The sequence below is a fragment of the Equus quagga genome, chromosome 14, assembly GCF_021613505.1.
Source record: "Equus quagga isolate Etosha38 chromosome 14, UCLA_HA_Equagga_1.0, whole genome shotgun sequence".
Taxonomy (NCBI): Eukaryota; Metazoa; Chordata; class Mammalia; order Perissodactyla; family Equidae; genus Equus; species Equus quagga.
This window is the reverse complement of record NC_060280.1, coordinates 29,577,950-29,598,102: the sequence shown is the minus strand read 5'-3', so window position 1 is coordinate 29,598,102 and position 20,153 is coordinate 29,577,950. Positions and strand designations below refer to the sequence as shown.

The window sequence follows — 20,153 nt, the reverse complement described above, 5'->3', positions numbered from 1 at the left end:
CTGTCTAGGTGTCCCACCATCGAGGGCCAGGATCGTATGGTGTGGTGAGGTCAGCCTTAGATGTGGTGAGTTTGGGGTGGCAGTGGGGCAGCCAAGGGGAGATTCCTAGGAGGCTGTGGGCTCCAGGAGAGCCCACGAGAGGCTGTGGGGTGCAGCCCAGCCTGTGGGCATCTGGGAGACATGAGTGGAGAGAAGGTAACAGAAGCCACAAGTGGGCAGACTTGCCCAGCGGGAGTGAGAAGCCCCACCGTGAGCACCAGCTGAGTAGAACAGAGCGAAAGGGGAACTCACCCTGGAACTGTGTTCAGGTGCCACGGTGGGCGGGGTGGGGGCAGTGTCACAAAGGAGTCAAGATGTTTCTGGAAAACCGACCAGACTCAGGCACTAACACACCCACAGCCCGAGGCTGGGAAGGGCAATATTCCCAGCAGCAGATATTGGGCAAGGCCCCCCTCATGGTGATGGCACGCACCTCTCTCTGGAGGTGCTGCGGTGGGAGGAGGCCAGCCTCGGCATGGCCAACCCTGCCTTGAGCACCTCCTACCTCCTGGATTGCCCAGGGTTCCCTCAGCCTGCTGGTCTCCCTGCCCAGCTCCTGTGGCCCATGCCCACTGTCTATCCCTCCGTAACCCCCTACTAGGTCAGTTCCCTCAGCCCTTTCCCTGGGCCACAGGGCTGGTTACTCTCCTGCATCATTTATGTCCCCCTCTTATCTGCCCGATTCGGGCACGAATGCCCCGGGGCAGAGGCTGCCTGGTCCTGTGTTGGATGGACCATGTCATGTCCCTGCTTGAAACCCTCTAGGCCAGAGGAGTTTGGATTCAAATGTTTGTTTTGCCTTATTGTAGCTGTGTGACCTTGGCCAGCTTGTTTAGCCTCTCTGAGCCTCAGCTTCCTTCTCTGGAAGTGGGAGAAGAGGGCCGTCTCACAGCGTTTTTGGCAGGATTAGAGGAAATGCCCTGCCCAGTACACTTCAGTCCTCCACAATGGTTAACCACATCTCCCTCAAGAAGCAGCGCCTGGGAGGCCTGCAACAGCTGGCCCTCAAGCATGCGACTGTCTTCCCAAGAGACCACCCAAGGGTCCTGCCAGGAGGAATTTCCCAAAGATGACAGCCAAGCCCAAGACCGGAGACCCCCCTGCCTGCATTTGACTCTTCCTCCTCCAGAAGCCCCTCCAGGCCACTCTGGGAATGGGAGCACTTGGCCCCACCCTGCAGCGCTCCACCCCAGCAGGCCTCCCCCGCCCGGCCTTCTCTTCTCCCTCATTCCGTTTAGCTCAATTCAACAATCATGTTTCTAAGCTGGGTCAGGCCCTGAAAGATGAGAAGTGGTTTGCTGGAAGGATGGACGCTCCAGGCCGAGAGAACAGCATGTGCACAGGCTGAGGGTGGAAAAGAACAGGATGAATTTGGGGAATGGCGAGCATCTACTGGGGCCAGAGAATAACGTTTAGTAGGGGTGGGCGTGACCTCCTTGAGGTGTCTAGCAGGGGTGGCAGGAGGCCTGCTGGGGTGGAGCGCTGCAGGGTGGGGCCAAGTGCTCCCATTCCCAGAGTGGCCTGGAGGGGCTTCTGGAGGAGGAAGAGTCAAATGCAGGCAGGGGGGTCTCCGGTCTTGGGCTTGGCTGTCATCTTTGGGAAATTCCTCCTTGCGGGACCCTTGGGTGGTCTCTTGGGAAGACAGTCGCATGCTTGAGGGCCAGCTGTTGCAGGCCTCCCAGGCGCTGCTTCTTGAGGGAGATGTGTGTAGGGGGGAGGAGGAGGCCAAGCACTTTCTGGTGGTTTCCAGGCTGGGTCAGGGACCCTGTGCTGGGACTTTCTGTTCCTGGTTCTGGCCCCAGTTACCCCATCTAGACCCAAGATGACCCTAAAAAATGATGAGAACCTGGGGGGAGGGTGAGCCCTGAGCCCATAAGGGATGCAGGCCAGTGTCCTTAGGCCTAAATGTGGAGCCTGAGGCTCAGAGATAGGAGGCATTGGCCAAGGCCGTGTCACCTCCCCCAGCCACTAGTCCCAGCTCATCTGCTCTATGCTCACGTTTACTCCCTAAGGGCCCCATTGTGCCCCACCTAGCGCCATATCAGGAGTCTCCAGTCCTAGATTAGAGGCTTCCAAAACAGCTGGAGGGAGGGAAGGAATGTCATGGGGGGCTTGGAGAGGAAGGAGGACTTATGCACTCAATGCGCCACCTCTGCCCAGCCTGTGTGAGTTCTGGGGCCTCAGGAATGGATCAAATCAAGCCCTGCTCCCAGGGAGCTCCCAGGCTGGTGAGGCGGGCATTGTTCTCTCTCCATCCTTTCAAGCATTAGTGCTTCGGGCTCTGGGCTGCAGCCCCTGAGGGGTGGCAGGGACCAAGGTTACTTCTTCCGCACCCCCAGGGTGTGGCTGAGGCCCAGGCTGGCACCTGGAGATAGCCAAGGCCCCGTAACACTGATGAGGAGACCCGGCCCTGCCCCTACAGAGAGGCCTCTGCTCCACGGCTCCCTCTAGAGACAGAAGACAGGGCTTCTCAGCACTGAAAGGGACCAAGTGACTGCCTTGGCCAACCTGTCCATCTACTGCACAGATGGAGAAAGGGAGACCCAGTAAGGGACAGAAGTGGACTGGGGAGTGGATGCCTGGCACCCAACTGTGGGGTTTAGGCAAGCTCACCAACTGGTTCACAGCTGCCTGTGTTCTGGCCCAGCCGGCAAGTCCCAGCTGGGAGAAAATAACTCAGCCTCCCCCTGCCCACTCCCCAGTTGTAACACCCAGAGAACAGCTTGCTTTGCCTGGAGCCAGTGGAGAAGCACCCAAGGCAGGTGGCCCCTCACCAGTGTGAGGTCTGCGGAAGGAAAGGGGAAGCCCCAAGGGCAATGGCACAAAGAGGAAAGAGCTTCGGCATCAGGCAGATCTGGATTCTGGCCCCCACTCTCCTGCTTGTTTGCTGGGTGACCTCGCTGAGTCACTTGCCCTCTGAGCATGTTTCCTCACCTTTTATAAAGCGTTAGAGCTTGTCACTGCATTCTCCTAAAGCCAGTGATGCAGAGCCGAAATTTGAACCTAGCACTGCTGGTTCTTTCCCTCGCCCCACCTGGATGGGCTCACATTTGAACCCAGAAAGGCCGGAGAGAACAATAGAGGCAACACCAGGAAAAGGAAGGATGAGCCGCAAATAGGGGTCAAATAGCATACGGGGGAGAGGTGACTTTCAGTTTGGAGAATCCCTCTGGAAGGCTTCCTGGAGGAGCTGGTGTTCGGAAGAGTTGGAAAACAGGGCAAATTTCCCCAGAAGGGGATGTGGGCAGGTGCTTTCCTGGTGGAGATAAAGCTGAGCAAAGGTGCTGAGGTGGGAGAGCAGCTGCTCGGAATCACCAAAGGGGATGAGAAGGGCCTTGGGAAACCATTTTCTCCAGCCCCTCCCCCACAGACAAGGAAGCTCTGCCTGTTGCCTAAGGGCACGTGGTGAGTTGCCGGTGGGGCCCCGCTGGGTGCCAGATCTGACTGCCCCCGGGCTGGGCCAGCTGGCCCCTCTCTCTGGGGTTGGGAGCTGAGCCCAGGACTCTTCCCAGGCTCCAGGCTCTGTATCCTGCCTGAGTTCCCACATTCCTCAGAGCGCCCTCACACCAGAAAGCGAGAACAGGGGAAACCTGGCCACCACTCAGGGCAGGGCTCAGGAAGCCAGGCCAGAGGTGGCTTCTGGTGGCTGGTGGGCAGACACTGGGGTCAGCCTCCTGCTGTGTGTATGGGAGGTAGGGGGCAGCTAGAGAATATTGCAGAGCTGAGCTCTGCAGAGGTCAGAATAACAGTCTTGGGGACAGGAGACAGGGGGCAGATGCAGTACAGCCAAAGTCTAGTTTCTTCCATACCCATAGGATCATCAACCCTCCCATCCTGTAGCAAGCCAAGGTGGATCCGGAGTTTGGTTTGTCAGTGGTCAATCTCCAAATCAACCCACCCAAATCTGACCTCATTGTCATCTCTCCTGCTAGGCCCCCAGAGGAAGCATCCACTCCCACCTTTCCTGCCATGTCACCACCCCCAAGTTATGGCTGCAACACAGCTGTGTCTGCCTGCTCCGCCCATGAAGCCCTGACTGCCACGCTCAGGGGTGCAAGTCTGGCCCTGTCTGAGTGGGTGTGAGTCTAACTCAGGCAGCGGAGGACAGGCAGCTGGAGGAAGGCCAGAGGTGATGGCCGCAGGGTGTCCAGCCCAGAAGGCCACTCTGTCTAAACACCCTTTGTTTCTTCTACCTCCCTCCGCCTGCCCAAGAAATGCTCAGCTGGGCGCTCTGCTCCCAGAACCACCGCCCTCTCCACATGGTGCTTTGGCCAGGCTCCAGGCCTGGCTCCTCAAGACTTTAAGACATTTCCCCTCTGGCCTCCTCTCCACCCCACGGCCAACGCATGCACAGAGGTCTCTGCAGGTCTCTCTCTGACTCCACTTCTCTTCTGTGCTGATGTTCCTGTTTCTCCGTCTGCAGGTCTGTCTGTCTGTCTTTCTCCTTCTCTGTCTCTGTCTGGTTCTCTCTCACACTGTCTCTGCTTCTCTTTAGTGCTCCCGGTCTCTCCTGCAGCCCTCTCTCTGGGCTGCTCTCATTTCCTTCTCCAGCACGCTCCTGCAGACACCTGTTGGTCCTCGTCTTCTCACTGTTTCCTCCTTCCATCCAGGCCTTTGTCTGACTCTGCACGTCTCCGAACTTGCTCTGTCTCTGACTATTCTTCTCTCTCTCTCTGTTTTTCTCTGCTTTGTCTGTCTCTATCTGCTGTCTTCAGAGAGGGAGAACAGGGGTGGTGAGGGGCTCGGGAGCCTCCCTTTCCATCACCCTCTCTGTCTCATCGGAGAGGTTAGGCTGGGTTCCTTGCCTCCAGCTGAGTAAACAGCGTCCCTTCCTGCCTCTCAGGTCATTCACTCATTCATGCAATGTACCTTCACTGGGTCCGGCCATATTCCTGACTCTGTGTAGGACACTGGGGGACCCCCTTCTCCACCCAAGACACCCATTTTGGCTCTGAAGCCTCTCCCTCTACGCTGGGAACATGGTCCCCAGACTCCCTCCCAACACCCCTCCCTTACTTCATCCACACTTACCTATCCTGGGTCCCATGACCACTGCGTGCAGTGAGTTCCAGCCCCTATTGCAGTTTCAAGACAGGAGCTGAGCAGGAGAAATGGAGTGAGACCTTATCGGGAGCTCCTGGAGACAGCAGCCGCGAGCCACAGCGCAGGGCTGTGCGAACGTGGGGACTCCACACGCTAGGCTGGTGCCTCTTGGGCCACGCTGGATAGCAGCCACCTCTCCCAGGTTTGGGTTAGGAAGTCCTGTTCAACTTGACCCTACTCTCCAAGCGCCTGTCTCCCTCGGTCACTTGTTCCTTCCCTCTCTGTGAATCCCTCTGATCTCTGGCGGGGGCAGCTGGGGCAGAGTTGAATAGGAGGCTGGGTTTGTTTAGATCCAGCCCCACTGATGGGAGGAGGCTGCTGTCTCCCCCGCTCAGCCAGTTCCTTCCAGCCTCTTGGCTGGGATATTTTCTCCTGCTCTGTTGGCAGTGGAGAGGCGGGAGTAGAGGGAATGTCTTGGGTCTCCTCAAGCCCTGGGATCGTTCAGTCCTGATTCTCCAGTCTCCTCACTGTGTTCCCATTCTTGATCTGAGCTCCTCTCCCACTAAGCTCTTGTCCCCTCACAGAACTTTTGTCACCTTCCATGAGCCCCATGGTGAGTCCCTGTTCCCCCACTGCCATCCTTCACTGAACCACTGTCCCTCTTGAGCTCTCATCCTTTCTCACTGAACCTCGTCTCCTCTTTGAGCTCCAAGGATCCCCAGCAAAGAGGGACTCTGACTACTGGAATCACAAAGGCCAGCCCGCCTTGGGGAGACTCCATCTCGGTGATGGGGAGGGGAGTGCAGAAGAACAAACATGAAATTCGCAGTTTTCTGGACTGAGGACTGAGGATGGAGGCCTTGGAGCCAGACAGACCTAGATCCCATCTCAGCCCTGTCAATCACTGGCCGAGTGACCTGAGGCAGGTCCCTGCACCTCTCTGAAAGTCAGTTCCCTCATCTACAAAGAAGGATAACATTCCTCACCTGCGGGGCTGCTGTGTGAGTTCAGTGAGCGAGACAGAAGCCAAGCCTGAAGGCCTGGGGTTCCGAGAAGGGAGCGGCTGAGGCGGGGCTCCAAACAGGGTGGCAGGAGAGAAAGCCCAGCTGCCCCAGCGCTTTCCCACCTGAGGCCCTCCTGCTGGCCCCTAGGTGAGTTATTTATGCCATTTCACAGATAAGGCGTTGATTCTTGGAAACTGCCCAGAGCTCACCCAGCTCGTCGTAGGTGGGACCATGATGAACTTTGAACCTCTGATACTAGAATCAGGTTTTTTCCTCCAACCAGGCTATATTTTCTGAGGAAGACCTCTGGATTTCCCCAAATCCAAGACACAGAAGTGAACCTGACCCAGATCCAGGACTAGGGTCTTCGCATGCAACGGGGGTGTGGGTTTGAGGTCCCACTTTTGGGGTGCTGTGCTAGAGAAATACGCATCAGCCCCACTTGGCTCTCATGGCTGTGTGAGGGTGTTAGTAGGAAGCGGGTAGTATCTGAAACAATCGCAGACCAGGCTGGCACAGGGTAGGCACTCAATAGATGCTTTTGGGCGAATGAGTCTTTGAGAAATCAGATGTGTGAATGCGTGAACACCGCCCTGGGGAAGGTCAATGGTTGGCTTGGGTTGATGGAAAGACCAGCCCCTGATCCTGCTTGAGAAAATCAAATGGAGTCTCTCTAAATCCTTCAGACTGAAGTCAGCACGGCACATCCTCACAGAGGTTGGCAGAGCTGCAAACTTCCAGAGTGCAGGTGCACGGCTGAGACAGGGAAGGTCCCTTTAGACCTTCTGGAAGCTCAGTTGCCTCCATCTTGGCCTCAGAGGCTGACGAAGTTCTACACCTAGATTGGTCTGGGTACGTGCTAGGACCAGCTTGCTGGCTAAGTTCATCTCATCAATCTTTGAGTGCAACAACGCACAACACCCCACAGGGCATGGAACATACCGGAACCTCAGGCAGGAGTGGTCCTCATTTATCACCTCAGCCTCCCTAGGCTGACAGAACCTGGTCCAAGAATATTCCGGAACTCAGCTGTGGAATTGGAGCAGGGGCCAGGTACCTGGGAGCCCTGGGACTTAGGCTAATGCTTGGGCTAATCCTGCCGTGAGGTCCAGGTGGCCCAGGCTGGAGGTTCGACCAAGCCAGTCTGCAAGCATCCTTGCCACTTGCCAGCATGGTGTTTGCTGGGCCCTGTGCATTTTACACAGTCCCACGATGTGTGTGGATCGCATCCCCATCTGTGGATTCCCGCAGTGTGCGAAACCTGACTTCTTTTGGAGAGTCCCATGCTGTCGGCAAGCCTGGCACGGTTTGCAGCGCTCTGTAGCTTCCAGGCTGCAAGTTGTTCGCACAGTCCTGGGTCTCATGCCGAGCCTGGCACTGTTCGTAGAACCCAGGGCTGTTTGCAGAAGCCAAGCCCTCCTCCCCCTCTTTATGTCAACCCACGTAGGGAAATGCCTTTTTGCAAACCAGGCAAAATTAGAGACTTCATTTTATAGAACTCTCTGAGTTTGGGTACAAGGGAAGTCCTGGGCTCCAGACTAATGACCTCAGTTCTGGTGCCAGTTCTGTTGTGACCTTGCTCTGGGACCTCGAGCAAGTGTTTTCTCCTCCCTGAGTCTCAGTCTTCTCATCTGTTAAATGGAGATTGTGACGTCAACCCGCCCCCCTTCAGGACTGTCGGGAGGACCGCTGTGAGGATGCCCAGGAGAGGGGGCAGGGGCGCGAAGGGGAAGAGTGGCCAGAGGCTCGTTCCTGAGCGAGGCTCCAAACCGCCACCTCAGCACCTTTGCTCCCACTTCCCTTTGGCCTGGCAGCTGGGGAGCGGATATCTATAAATGAGCGCTAGGCCAGGCAGTCAAGCGAGGGCCTCAGGCAGAGCCGCAGCCGTCTCCATCCCCAGATGCTGCCTGGGGGCCAGACCCCAAGCTGTGCAGACATGCTCCCATGCGGGGCCCATTTAATCTGCCCAAGGAAGACATGTCATACTTATTTCCGCCATGACACTGACACTGATGCAGACACTCAGAGAGGCCACGTGACTTGCCCAGGGCTATGTGTCGAGTATACAGCAAGGGCTGGGATCTGAGCCAAGGATGGCAAAGATGGACGCCTGATCCTCAGAAGGTCAGAGCGGGAAGGAACTTGGGCTCATTTAATTCAACCCTTCCCTTTTCCAGATTAGGAGACTGAGCTGGGAGAGGGGCAGGCTCTGCTGTGTCATGACCACAGGGAAGTCACTGTCTCTCCCTGGGCTGTAGTTTCTCTCGTTGGTAGATGAGAAACAGACTTCATCCTGCCGAGGGTTCAGGACTTTCCCTTTCTTTGTTGGCATGGCTCCTGGGTCAAAATACAGCAAATTTCCCCACCAGCTGAGGAGAAGCACAGGTCTGCAGGCAGCTGGAAGTGCGCCTGGCTTCTCAGCCCCACTCACTTGGCCTCAGTACAGCCCCTGTCTCCCCCAGCCCACCCAGCCTCGCATGGTCCGTGCTGCACTTTCTCTACAGCTTAAATTCCACCTGGAGCCTCATCCTCGGGGAGCCTTTTTGCCCGACAGCAGCCTTCCTCTGAGTCCAGCTGCCTCCACCTCCCACCAGCCTCAACCTCCAGACTGGAGAGAAAACTACTCTGCCAGAAACTCTGCATCGCCCCCTGACAGTGGCAGCCCTGTGCCCTAGAAAGAGCATGAGCTTGGGGGTCAGGCAGTTCAATCCTGACCCAGTAAGAAGATCTCTGAGACTGTTTCCTCATCTGTAAAATTGTGATGACAGGAATCCTCCTGGTGGGGCTGCACTAAACTGGATCACCTCGCCCTGTCTTCAAGTCGGTATGTGCGTAGTTCTCTCTCCTGGGAGACTGTAAACTTCCCTGAGGTCTAGCTGGGTGACCTGAGGCTAGTCACTTGCCCTCTCTGATCCTCAGTGCCCTTGTCTGTGAAATACCTTCCCAGGGCTATCATGAGGCTCAGATGAGCTGATGGATGGATTATTGCTTGCTAAATTCAGACAGCTGAGCACACACGAGCCATTATTGATATGGTGATGATGGCAATGGCAATGACTCTCATAATTCTGGAGGCAGAGGATGAGGAGGAACTAAATTAGGTGTGTACCAGTTCCGTCTGACCTGACTGACAACGCTGTGGGAATAAATCAGTGGGAGGGCCCCCTGAGGTGGGAGGGAGCTCAAGGGCAAAATCGGGGCTCGGCAGGCAGGTGCTGGCGTTAGCAGCTGCTGTCCGTGAGTGCCGCAGGGCTGTGCCCTCTCACGAGGTCCAGGCTGAGCACTGGCTGGCCCACGGTCCCCAGCCTGGCTCTGCCACCAACACACTGGCGTTGGTCAGGTCCCATTTCCTGCCTGGCCCTTGGTTTCCTTATTGTAAAATGATGTTGGGGGGTAAGAGGAAGGATCTCATTCTGCGGTGCCCCTGTCTTTGGGGAAGGATCACGTGAGCTAATGGATGTACCACTGCCTTTGTAAAGCGTCAAGTGTGGGGCATGAGAGATTACAGTTATTAATAATTTGGCTCCTGGGAGAGAGGATGTGGGGGAGGGGGTGCGGTGAAGGCTGGGAGAGGACACAGAGGGGAGCGAGCATCCGCCCCCTCAGCGGCAGGTAGTTGGGACCTGGGCCTCAACTCTCTGAAGGCTTTGCAACACTGCCCCCTGGGGACCAGAGAGGAGGTCTGGGCCACCCGCTTGTCCTCCAAGACAGCAGTCAGGGAAAGGGGGCTGGAAGGACCACTGTCAGAGGAGGTTGAAATAGACCGGCCAGAAGGATCCCGTGAGTGCAGTCACTGCCCTGGTCTAGGCCACCAGCAGTTCTTGTCTGGGCCGCTCCTTCCCACCTCCAGCCTCACCCTCCAGCCCACCTTCTTGTAAGCCGGAGAGAACTTCCCAAGCGTTAAATCTGACCCTGCCCCTCCTTGCTTAAACCCTGCCCCCTGAGCATGCTCAGGATCAACCCACTTTTCTCAGCCTGACGTGGAGTGCCCCTGTCTCTCTGTCTTCTGCCAGATCAGTATCTCCACTTGCAAGTGAGGTGAAATAGCAGGAGGTCAAGGGCAAGGCTTTGGGGCAGGACTGCGCGGCTGTGACTCCTGGCTTCTTCACTTGGGAAGCTGTGTTACTGAATTCTTTGTTTGTGGGTTGGTTTTTCTTTTTATTGTGGTAAAATATCTACAAGACAAAATTTACCATTTTAAGCGTACAGTTCGGTGGCATTAAAGCACATTCACATTGTTGTGCAACCATCGCCACCATCCCTCTCCAGAACTTTTTCATCTTCTGAAACTGAAACTCCGTGCCCATGTGTTACTTAATTCTTTCCGCCTCTGTTTTCTCAGCTGTAGGATGGAGCTGAGAAATGCACTTGCTCTGCACGGTGCCTGGTAGGTGGGTCATAAGCACTCAACAAATCTTACTATGCTTTTCTTCTCTTGAGGAAACTGCTCTGGAAAGTAAAAGCAGCCGCACCGTGTGGGTTATCTGCAGAAACCCACGGGCCCGTTATGGCCCAGATTCATGTCTGTGACTTGGGCAGAGTTTGTGACAGTTGCTGGGGAAGCTCGCCTGAGCTGCATCTAGGAAGATGAGTCACTTCCTCTCCTGACGGGTTATGAGCCTGGAGACGGGAGGGCAGGGAGCAGAGTGAGTTCGGCCAGCGGCTTCCCGGCCAGGCTGGCCCTCCAGAGATGCTCCTGTGGGAAGTGCACAGGCAAGGGGAATTCTGTCTGGCGTCAGGGCCAGTCTGGGCCAGAGTAGGACGCCCCGCTTGCCTCTGTTCCAGCTGTCCTGGGAAGGGCTAGAACAGGTTCCCTGGTTTTCATCACTGCTGTTTATTCAGAGCGACGTCGGTTTGCATTTTGCTTGGTTCTCTCCTTCTCACATCCACCCCAAACACACCTACTCCCTCCACTCCACACACACTTTTCCTAGACTCCCTCCCTCCAACTGTTCCTGACACTCAAGTCTAAAATTCTGTCACCAACCAAGTGGTGCCATGCTTATTTAAATGTCTGTCCTTTTTCTGTCCTCTGGGTGGGACACAGATGTATCTGCCTGGGGCAGCGGAGGGATCTGGCCTGGGTCCAGTGAGGGCAGGGTGGAGCTCTCCAGCAGACGGGCTGCATGGTGCTGTCAGAACCAGAGCTGGGCCCACACAGGGAGCCTGGAGGGCCACAGCACCTCCTCCTAAGGGTCCTCAGGAGGGGCACTCCTGTCTCTTTAGTTACAAAACATCAACCATCTTCCAGAAATAGCCACAGGGGAAGGTTCAGCAAACCAACCCCGTCTTTGGAGTCCCCTGTGCCTGAGCCTGCTAACATCCAGCTGTGCGGGCTTGGGCAGTTACTTCGTTTTTCTAAACCTCAGTTTCCTGAACTATAAAGTGGACGTGACAATTATGAGCAGCATTCATTACATGCCAAGCACTGTTCTAAGTCCTTTACTTGCGTTGACTCAGTTCATGTTCCCAGCTACCCACTGTAACCTCCTGTTTACAGATGAGGAAGCTGAGGCACAAAGAGATTAGGAGACTTAACCAAGGTTACACAGCTGGGAACAGGCAGCACCGGGATTTCACCTACACAGTCTGGCCCCAGAACTCACATCCTGAACCATGTCACATGACTGCCTCCAAGGGCGAGTTCAAGGACTCAGTCATCTGTCAAGAACTGAGCTAAGCCCCTTTGGCTGGGTTCCAGGCCTGTTCTCCTAATGACCGTCCAAATGACCTTGAGTGTGTCACTTTCCTCCTCAAATCTCAGGTTTCCCTCCCACATCTGGAAGGGCTTGAACCCCAGCTGGTGACTCCTAGATTCGGCTCCAGTCCAGACGCCCTCTTGATGTTCACCTCTTCCTGGGGGTCCCTCAGGCGTTTCCGGCTCAGCAAGGAGCTCCTCATGGGCCTGGAAACCTGCCCCTCCCAGGTCCCTGCTCTGCGCCCCTGCTCTCATTGGAGTCAGGCCCCTCCCTGACCCTTCCTCCCCCCCTCTCCATCCCCGTGGCCGGTGTGGCACCTCTTCTGTCCTTCACATTCCTCTGTCTCCCCCTCCCCCTCCCCCTTAATTCAGAGCCCACTCCTCATCTCTCCTGGACCTTCGGAAAACCTCCTAACTCTGCTGTGACTCCAGTTTCCCTGTTCCAATCCATCCTCCACATTCTACCAGAGTCATCTTTCTAAGCCCTAACCGTATGGAAGCTAACCCTGCTCCTCAGAGCCCAGTTTATTTCTTAGCCTAACGTTGGATGCTCCTCATCACATACCTACAACCTGCCTTACCAGCCTCGCTTCCTCTTCATGCTCATGTCTTGGAGCCTTCGTATGTGCGATTCCCCATGGTCAATTGCCCTCCGTCCCTTTGTCACAGCATTAGCAGTCATCCATCAAGGACCACCTCCAACCCTCCATCTCAAGTGTTTCCTGACCCCTCCAGGAGAAAATGGATGTGGTCAGGATCATATCCTAGTTCCCTAGATGACCTCGGTCAGTGAGCACTGACCAGGCCGGGCATACCCTCAGGGAACTTTCCATCAGCCAGTTCCTCTGCCTCCAGTCTTCCAGGGTGAGAAACCTCAGAGGGGAAGATATCCAGGGGGTGGCTTTCTGTGACTATGGTGATGATGGCAATAGAAAAGTTTTTCACAGCACTTCACAGTTTGCAAAGTCCTCTCACCTAGTTTCTCACTAGACGTGCACTCCAGCCAATATTGCTGGTGCTGCTAGCCCCCTTCACAAAGGGAGACAGAGGCAGAGGGAAGGGAAGTCACTTGCCCACGTGGAGTGGTAAGTGGAGGAGCTGGAATTTGAACCCAAGTGCATTTGGTCTCCAAAGCTGATGTCGTACTGCCTCCTGGTGGCGGGAAGGATGGTGATGGTGATGAACATGCTGGAGGTCCCCAAAGTGGGCCCTGAGTCTGGACTCTGCTCCCCAGAGCTCCATGGACCTCCTGCCCTGGCCAGGAAGGCAGCCTAGGCTCTCCTTGGACGTATTTATAACTTCCCTTTCTTCCTTGGCACTTTCCCTTTCCAGTCTCGCGTCTGTCGGAGCCTCGCACCGTGAGGGTGAGGAGCAGGGGGGTGAGACAGAGAGACGCCACTGCCGACTTTCCAGAGCGGAGGGCGCAGGGCGGCTGGCCCTGCTCTGCGGGGAACTGCCTTGGGCCGGCTTATGTTCTGAGCTCAAACATGTGCCTGAGATACGCGGGCCCCTCCTGGAGATGTTTCTGGACACCTCCCCGCCCCCCACTTTCTAAGGAGAGAAGGCAGAGACCTGGAATGTGAATGTTATGGCCTCCCTGCCCCGGTCCCAGGAGAGAGGCGCAGGGCTTGTGCAGTCTAGGCGGAGATGCTAACGACACCTGCTCTCACCCTTACCTCTTCTCTGTGTGCAGCACACTAGCACAGAGCTTGCACTCGAGAGGTACTTACTCAATGAACGAACCCCGTTCTGCAGAAGAGGAAACAGAGTCTCAGAGCTAAAAGCCAGGCTTGAATCCAAACTGGTCCAGCACCAAGATCTGAGCACGGATCCACCATGCAGCCTCCCAGTCGCATTCGGTAGAGAACAAACTCTCCCCAACCTCAACGTCTTCCGAAAATTCTCCCACCACAGTTGTCTTGCATGCAACTTGTCCCACTACCTGCACCATAAATCTGCAGTCTTGCTTCTATCCACTCTCTCTCTCTCTTTTTTCTTTTCACCTCCTTCTCTCCCACCTGACTCACCAGGAGTCCAGACCCTGGGCTCAGAGGCTCCTCTTCTCCTCCTCTGTTGACCATCCCTTCCTCTCCCATTCCTTCCGCCTCTCCCTCTCTCCTGGCTAATTCCCACCAACAAATGGTGGGGAATCTGCTCAAATATCTCTAGTTTAAAAATACAACAAAATCCTCCCTGACCCCTCCTCGCCCTCCAGCCATCCACTTCTCTTCACAGCAAACATCTCGAAAATGTTGTCCACTCTCTCTCCACTTACCCAGCCCACAACCTTCCACGCCCTCTCTTCTGCTGGACCGTTCACCCTGAGGTCACCAGTGACCTCTTCCTTGCTGGATCTGCTGGACACCTTCACCTCTCATCCTTCTGGTCTCATCAGCGGCTTTTACTGCTGCTGGCCACACGTGCCCTTTGGAGCTCCTCTGTGATATTATACTCTCCCGCCTTTGCTTCACTCGTCTGGATTTTTTCTCAGCATCTTTTGCAGACTCTTTGTATCCTGCCTCAGTGTCATGCTGGTTTCCTTCAAGGTTCTGTCTCTCCCACTCTACACCCTCTCCCTAACCCCACACCGCAGAGACCTCCCAGTCTTTATCTGCGGTTCAGCTCTGTCTCTCCTGAGCTCCAGACTTAAACCCTCAAAACTCTGTGGACACCCCCACTTGGATGTCCCACGGGCTCCTCAAATGCAACATGTCCCAAACTAAACTCGTTGTCTTCCTCCAAAACCTTCTTCCTACCTACCCTGCCCACCACCCACCACCATGTTCTCCAGCTCAGTCAACATCACTGCCATCTGCCTTATCACCTGAGCCGGAATGCTGGGCATCATCTTCCGACTATTCTGCCTCTTGAAGATTTCTCTAATCCTTGATAGTTAAAAGATGTGGGCCTTGGAGAAGGATGGGATTCTAACAGCAACTCACTGATGGCCGAGAGGAGGGACTGAAGCAGGCTTAGTTACTTAACCTCTCTGAGCTTCCTCATTTATAAAGCAAGGGTAGTAAAACCTCTGCTCAGATGAACTGAAATGAAGTGTGTGACCACCTGGGCACTGTCACTGGCACAAGTAAGCGCTCAGTAAAGGGCAGCGGCTTCCGTCATCAGTATCATTGTTACTTCTCCCCAGTACTCTTGCCATCCAGCTCTCTGGCTGGCCGCCCTGCCTCTAGCCTCTCCCACTGGAATCGGTTCTCCACGTGGTGGCGGGTGTGATCTTCCCAAAACATGCAGCTGACTGTTAGTCCCCTGCCTGAAGGCCGGCCCTTGCTCTCCAGTGTCCTTGTGCTGAGTTCTTACTCCTTGGCCTAGAGTTCGAGACCTTTCTCGCTCTGGTCCCTGCCGACCTCTTTTGCCTGATTTTTTGAGATTCCTGGTCTCTCCCTATATACTGCACACTTCTATCTGCCTCTCTAACATACCGCCTGCTTTTTCACCCTTTCCTGACTTTGTCCCTGCCTTATTGGCCTGGAGAGCTCTCCTCATCTGCTTATAATTCACAATCCAGCTGAAAGATGTCTTCTGCGATGCAAGCCTGCTTTGTCCCCTCCTCTGAGGCCTTCAACTCTACAGGAACACAGATCACTGGATATGACTGTTGGTCAGTTTTTTCACTGGCTGCCCCCACTAGGCTGTGTCAATTCACTGGGATCAGGCACCCAGTGCAAAGGCAGCTTCATTCAATGTGGAATGAAAGATGAGCCTCAGTTCTCCTAATCTTTAAAATGGGCAGCCTAGGCAGCCAGGCCTGGTTAATCCAAAGCAAGAGCACTGGAGGCTGGAGGAAGATGAAGTCACAGGAGGCCCCCTGGAGGAGGCTGGACTTCGAGTTATAAGACATCTAAGAAAGAGCCAGAGCGAGCAGGAGAGAGCAAGCAAGAGAGAGAGTGTGAAGATTTGGGGAACTGAGTGGCTCTCTGCTCTGTCATCCTTGATCCTCTACCCTCAAAACACTCAAAGCTCCCGCCACCTCCCCATCCCCCGGGCAACAGCACAGCACTTTAATCTACAGAGAGAATTTTCACAACCTTTTTCTCGTTAGTGGGGTCAGTTGTCTCAGAGGTTAGACTGGATTAGCAAATCTGAGACCTCAGATCCTGCCTTGTCCTTGGTTCTCTGTGTGACTCGGGCAGTCCCTTACACCTTTGAGCCTCAGTTTCCTCATCTGTCACGTGGGGATACCACTTGTTGCTCAGCGAGTGGGAAAGCCTCCACAGACCGCAGCGCTCTGCGCCCCAGTGAGGACTATTAATCCTGTCGTTCTAATATGAGCAAAGACCAGTGGGAGCTGCTAATCAGCCACTTGGGAGTTCCCAGAAAAGCATTACTCAGGGCCCCAGTAGCAGGGGACCTTAGGGAGCAGGGCCCCTGCAGGCTACGAACAGGCAGGGTCTGGGGGTTTAATGGGACCAAGCTCAGCCCCAACCAGGTCCTCCCCATTGAGGTAGCACAGTTCCATGGAGAGGAGGGAGCAGCTGGAGTGGCCTGGGCTGCAGGTGAGCTGGGCTGTCCTGCAGAGGTCGTGGGTGGGAAGGCTACAAAGGAAGTGCCAGGAGCCGGTCAGAACCCAAGGAGGGACAAGGTTCTGGGACAGCAGGGTTAGGGGGTCAAGCAGTTAGGGTCTCTCACCCCACCATGAGAGGGGCTCTAAGAGAAGGGAGATGGGCTAAAATTTTTCTGCCCCAATGTGTAGCATTCGGGGCTGGCTGGCTCTGCTGCTGGTTTGCTAACGTGTGACTTTGGCCAGGTCACGGTCCTTCTCTGGGCCTCCCCCTTCCCATTGGCAACAAGAAGGGAGCAGGGCCAGAAGCTCTCATAGAGTCAAGCGTTGTCTGCTTCTGCAGGAATGCTGGAGAGAAAGCCTTGAGGTTGTCAGCACAGCCATGTTCCAATCTCTGCCTGTGGACACACCAAGAAGGAAGGTGCTGGACTGGATCGACATGCTGGTTTTATAGGAGAGGAGTCAGAGCCGATCTCCAGTCCCAGGGAACCCCCAGGCCGGTGAGGGAAACATGGACAACAATACCCAGAATGATCTGGGTGGCTGCCAGACCTCCGCGGCCGCCAGACATGGACGTGTCAGCGCCTCTCCTGTGGCAGACCCTGAGGAGCCCCAGGCAGGGAGGCAGGAGTCTGGCTTCTAGGGCAGCTCTGCCACCAACTCCCTGTGTGACCTTGAGCAAGTCACTCCCTTCTCTGGGCTTTTTTATTCAAAAAAGAGGGGGAAATGGGGATTGGACTACATTGCGTGCTTTTAAGGACGCTTCTGGCTCTGAAGTTCTGTGATTGCCCAGCAAACCTCACACAACCAGCTCACGTGGGTCTAAGCAGCAGAGGGACCAGCCTCTCAGAATTGCAGCAACTTTCAGGGAGATGCAGTTTGTGTAAATTAGATGCCAAAATAAAAGAAAATAAAAATCCCTGCCTACTAGTCTGTTATGGGGAAATAGTTCAGTTTAGCCCTTTCATTCACTAATTCATTTCTTAAACAACATTTGTTGAGGGTTTCCTGTGAGCTGGGTTTTCTTGGGCACCAGGTGTACGACGCTCCACGGGGCCCAGCTGCCATGACCTTTGCCCATTCAGATGGGCCCCATCCACCTCTTCCTTAAGTCATTTCTTGAAAAGAGCATTTTTCTAGCCGTGTAGAACCTCTATTTAGTAAGCAGTCCATCTGAAACTCTTTGAAAATCCCTCAGGACAAAACAGCAATTTATAGTTTTCTCTGACATTAGCCTAAGAAATGAAGAGAGGAAAATAAAACCTTTGTCCAAATTTCTCCCCATGTGGAAACCAGAGCTTCTGAATTCTCCAAGTGGCCTTGCTTGGTGGAACGAGGCCAAGGCCAGAGGCAGGAGGCGTGCTTTCCAGGACCAGGTCTGACGCTGAGCTGCTGTTGAGCTGGGCTGCTCCCCATCCCTGTCTCAGCCCGATTCTTCGTTTGTGAAGAAGCACCAGGAGCTCAGCGATCTGCAGGGACCTTTCTACTCTTACATATTCCGCGACGTGAGAAGGGTTTTTTCAGAAGAGGAAGAAGCTGCAGGTGGTTTTGGAAAACCAAGTGGAATTGCTCAAGGGGTCATGGGGGAGAGGGGCAGTGATCTGAATGTCCACATAACCTGGGCCTGGATCACTTAGTCAAGGTAGAGAGCGAGCCAACGCTTCCCTCAGCTCAGTTCTGTGGGTTGGAAAGTCTCACTTCACGGGGCTTGGGCTGCCACAGATGCACGGTGACCTCCTTCGACAGCCTCTGGGGAGTGGAGTTACTGTCTGCAGAGCACTTGGTCTTCTCCCCTGACACTGCTTCTGAGACTTCTCAGTTCTCTGTGGTGCCCTCTGAACTGGGGCCAAGGAAGGAAGGCAGGCTCCAGGGCAGGGGACATGAGATGCTAAACAGTGACACCTGCCGAGCTGCAGCAGCCAGGAGGAGAAAAGACAAGTGGAGTGACCCAGGAAGTACCCTGGAGTCTGTTTTTTCCCAACAGGGGGAGAATCTGTCTTCAACTTGGATTCCATTTGGGAAATGCCTCCTTCTGCCAGAGCATATGCCATGCCTCTGCCTTCATAGGGTGATCAACGTCCAGGTTTGCCTGGGACTGAAGGATTCTTTGGGACATGGGACTCTCAGTGCTAAAACCAGGCAGTTCTGGGCAAATCAGGATGGTTGGTCTCTGGGTCTGACCAAGAGACAGGATACAAAGATAGGTCACAGGGCACCCACGTTAGACGGAGACAACAGAGAGCCCCAGCAGCAGCTACACAGAAAGGGAAGCCATTCTCGGGTCAAGCAGACGGCATTCCGTAGCGCGCCTGGGAGGAAGCAGCTCTCCCTATCAGTCCCAAGACACGATATCACAGAAGGGGAATCCTCCGTGTGTGGAAGTGTAGCGACAAAGAACACTGATTCAGGAGACACAGCATCCCAGCCCACATGGAGTGAGATGAGAAGGGAGTGAGTCATGGAAGAGGAATTGGAGCCAGAGCTGTACAGAAACGGTTCCTTCAGCCATCCCTGAAGAAGGGTTCCCACCACTTCCTTGGAGCTCAGGAGCTGGAAGTCTTTCCCAGGGGCCATTGATGATCCTCTAGGCTCAGAGGGATGTAAGTAGAGTTGGGGGAACCTTCGAGTAAAGTAGGTAAGTTTTCCCTCCAGGGTTTAGCTTCGTCACTCTCGGCCAGTGATCCTGTTGTCTTCACAAGGTCTCAGGTGAAGGAACTCCGCTCAGGACCTGCTGATGGGCTGGATGGGCTTGCGCCGAATGACTGCGGTCAAGATTCTGCTGCTGACAGTGGGCGAAAGCTGGTAAGTGTTTCATCAACGTTACCACACCCAGAATCTTCCTTCACTTGTGGTAGCAGGAGCGAGGCTGCCACAAGAGACATCCTTAAAGGAGCTACTTAAAATAATAAAAAAGCTACTTGATTTTTTAATTATTTGAACATAAATGGATGCTTCTCAAGACTTTTTCTCTCACGTGGAATAAATTTGCCCCCAAACCCTGCTGTCTGATTGATGTGGTTCATTTACGATACTTTTTTTTTATTAAGAAGCAAGGATCTAGGATTAGAAGGCAGCTTAAAGGTTTTCAATCTAGCTCCTATCCAAACATTAAACCTCCCCTGTAATGTTTCAGCCAAAGGCCCCAGCATTGCACACCTCTTGTTAGACGGAATGCACTACTTTTCAAGCCAGTCGTTTGCTTTATGGGATAGTTTTAATCGTAAGAAACTTATTCCATATGTGAGGATGATCTCCGGGCCCTGCAGCCACTGATACTGGCCCTAGTTCTTTGTAAGTGTTCCTGCCCTGTGCCAGCCCGTCCGGTGTTTGTGTCCACCTCTCTTTCCCACCAGACAGGACCAGCTATTTCGACCATTGCTCATTAGACACCTCACCATCCTGGGCATCTTGGTTGTGCTATGAAATTCCAAGAACAAAGAAACTGTTGGGATTGAGACCATGGTTGGAGAGAAAAAGATGCATGTTCTAGTTAATGTTTCCCTGGTTGTTCTGGTTTCCAGGTATGTGCTGATGTTCCCAGTGTCTGTCTGCAGACGTTCAGCCCTGACTCGCTATGGAAGCCACCCGTAACGGAGCAGAGGACTCCTCACCCATCTTCTACCTGGTGGGCATCCCCTCTCTTCCCAAATCCCTCTTCTTCCCTGTCTTCTTGATTTTCCTCTTAATCTACCTGCTCATCCTGGTGGGGAACTCACTGATCTTTGTGGCTGTGGTGATAGAGCCCAGCCTCCATAAGCCTGTGTACTTCTTCCTGATCAACCTCTAGGCCCTGGACATCGTCTCCACTACAACCACTGTCCCCAAGATGCTGTCCCTACTCTTGCTTGGGGAC

At 54.5% G+C, this 20,153-nt stretch overlaps 1 protein-coding gene and 1 long non-coding RNA gene across 4 annotated transcripts in view; one reads left to right on the top strand and one right to left on the bottom strand.

Moving 5' to 3' along the window:
• The window catches only part of SLCO2B1 (solute carrier organic anion transporter family member 2B1), a 49,849-nt gene extending 44,471 nt beyond the window's left edge, over window positions 1–5,378 (bottom strand). Inside the window, exon 1 of one of the 2 annotated variants that reach the window (XM_046685282.1) lies at window positions 5,071–5,378. In XM_046685282.1, coding sequence (XP_046541238.1) covers window positions 5,071–5,086 — 16 coding nt within the window. In that variant the 5' untranslated portion in view covers window positions 5,087–5,378. The remainder of the gene's footprint in view (window positions 1–5,070) is intronic. The other variant, XM_046685283.1, reaches the window with a different exon arrangement.
• A 3,045-nt stretch (window positions 5,379–8,423) lies between these two features.
• LOC124225380 (uncharacterized) lies at window positions 8,424–20,150 on the top strand. 2 transcript variants are annotated; one of them, XR_006885074.1, is made up of 3 exons: window positions 8,424–8,910; window positions 19,822–19,925; window positions 20,088–20,150. It is a non-coding gene; the product is annotated as an uncharacterized LOC124225380 (long non-coding RNA). The 2 variants fall into 2 exon arrangements; XR_006885073.1 differs by lacking the exon at window positions 8,424–8,910 and adding an exon at window positions 19,024–19,102.
• The last annotated feature ends 3 nt before the right edge of the window (window positions 20,151–20,153 follow it).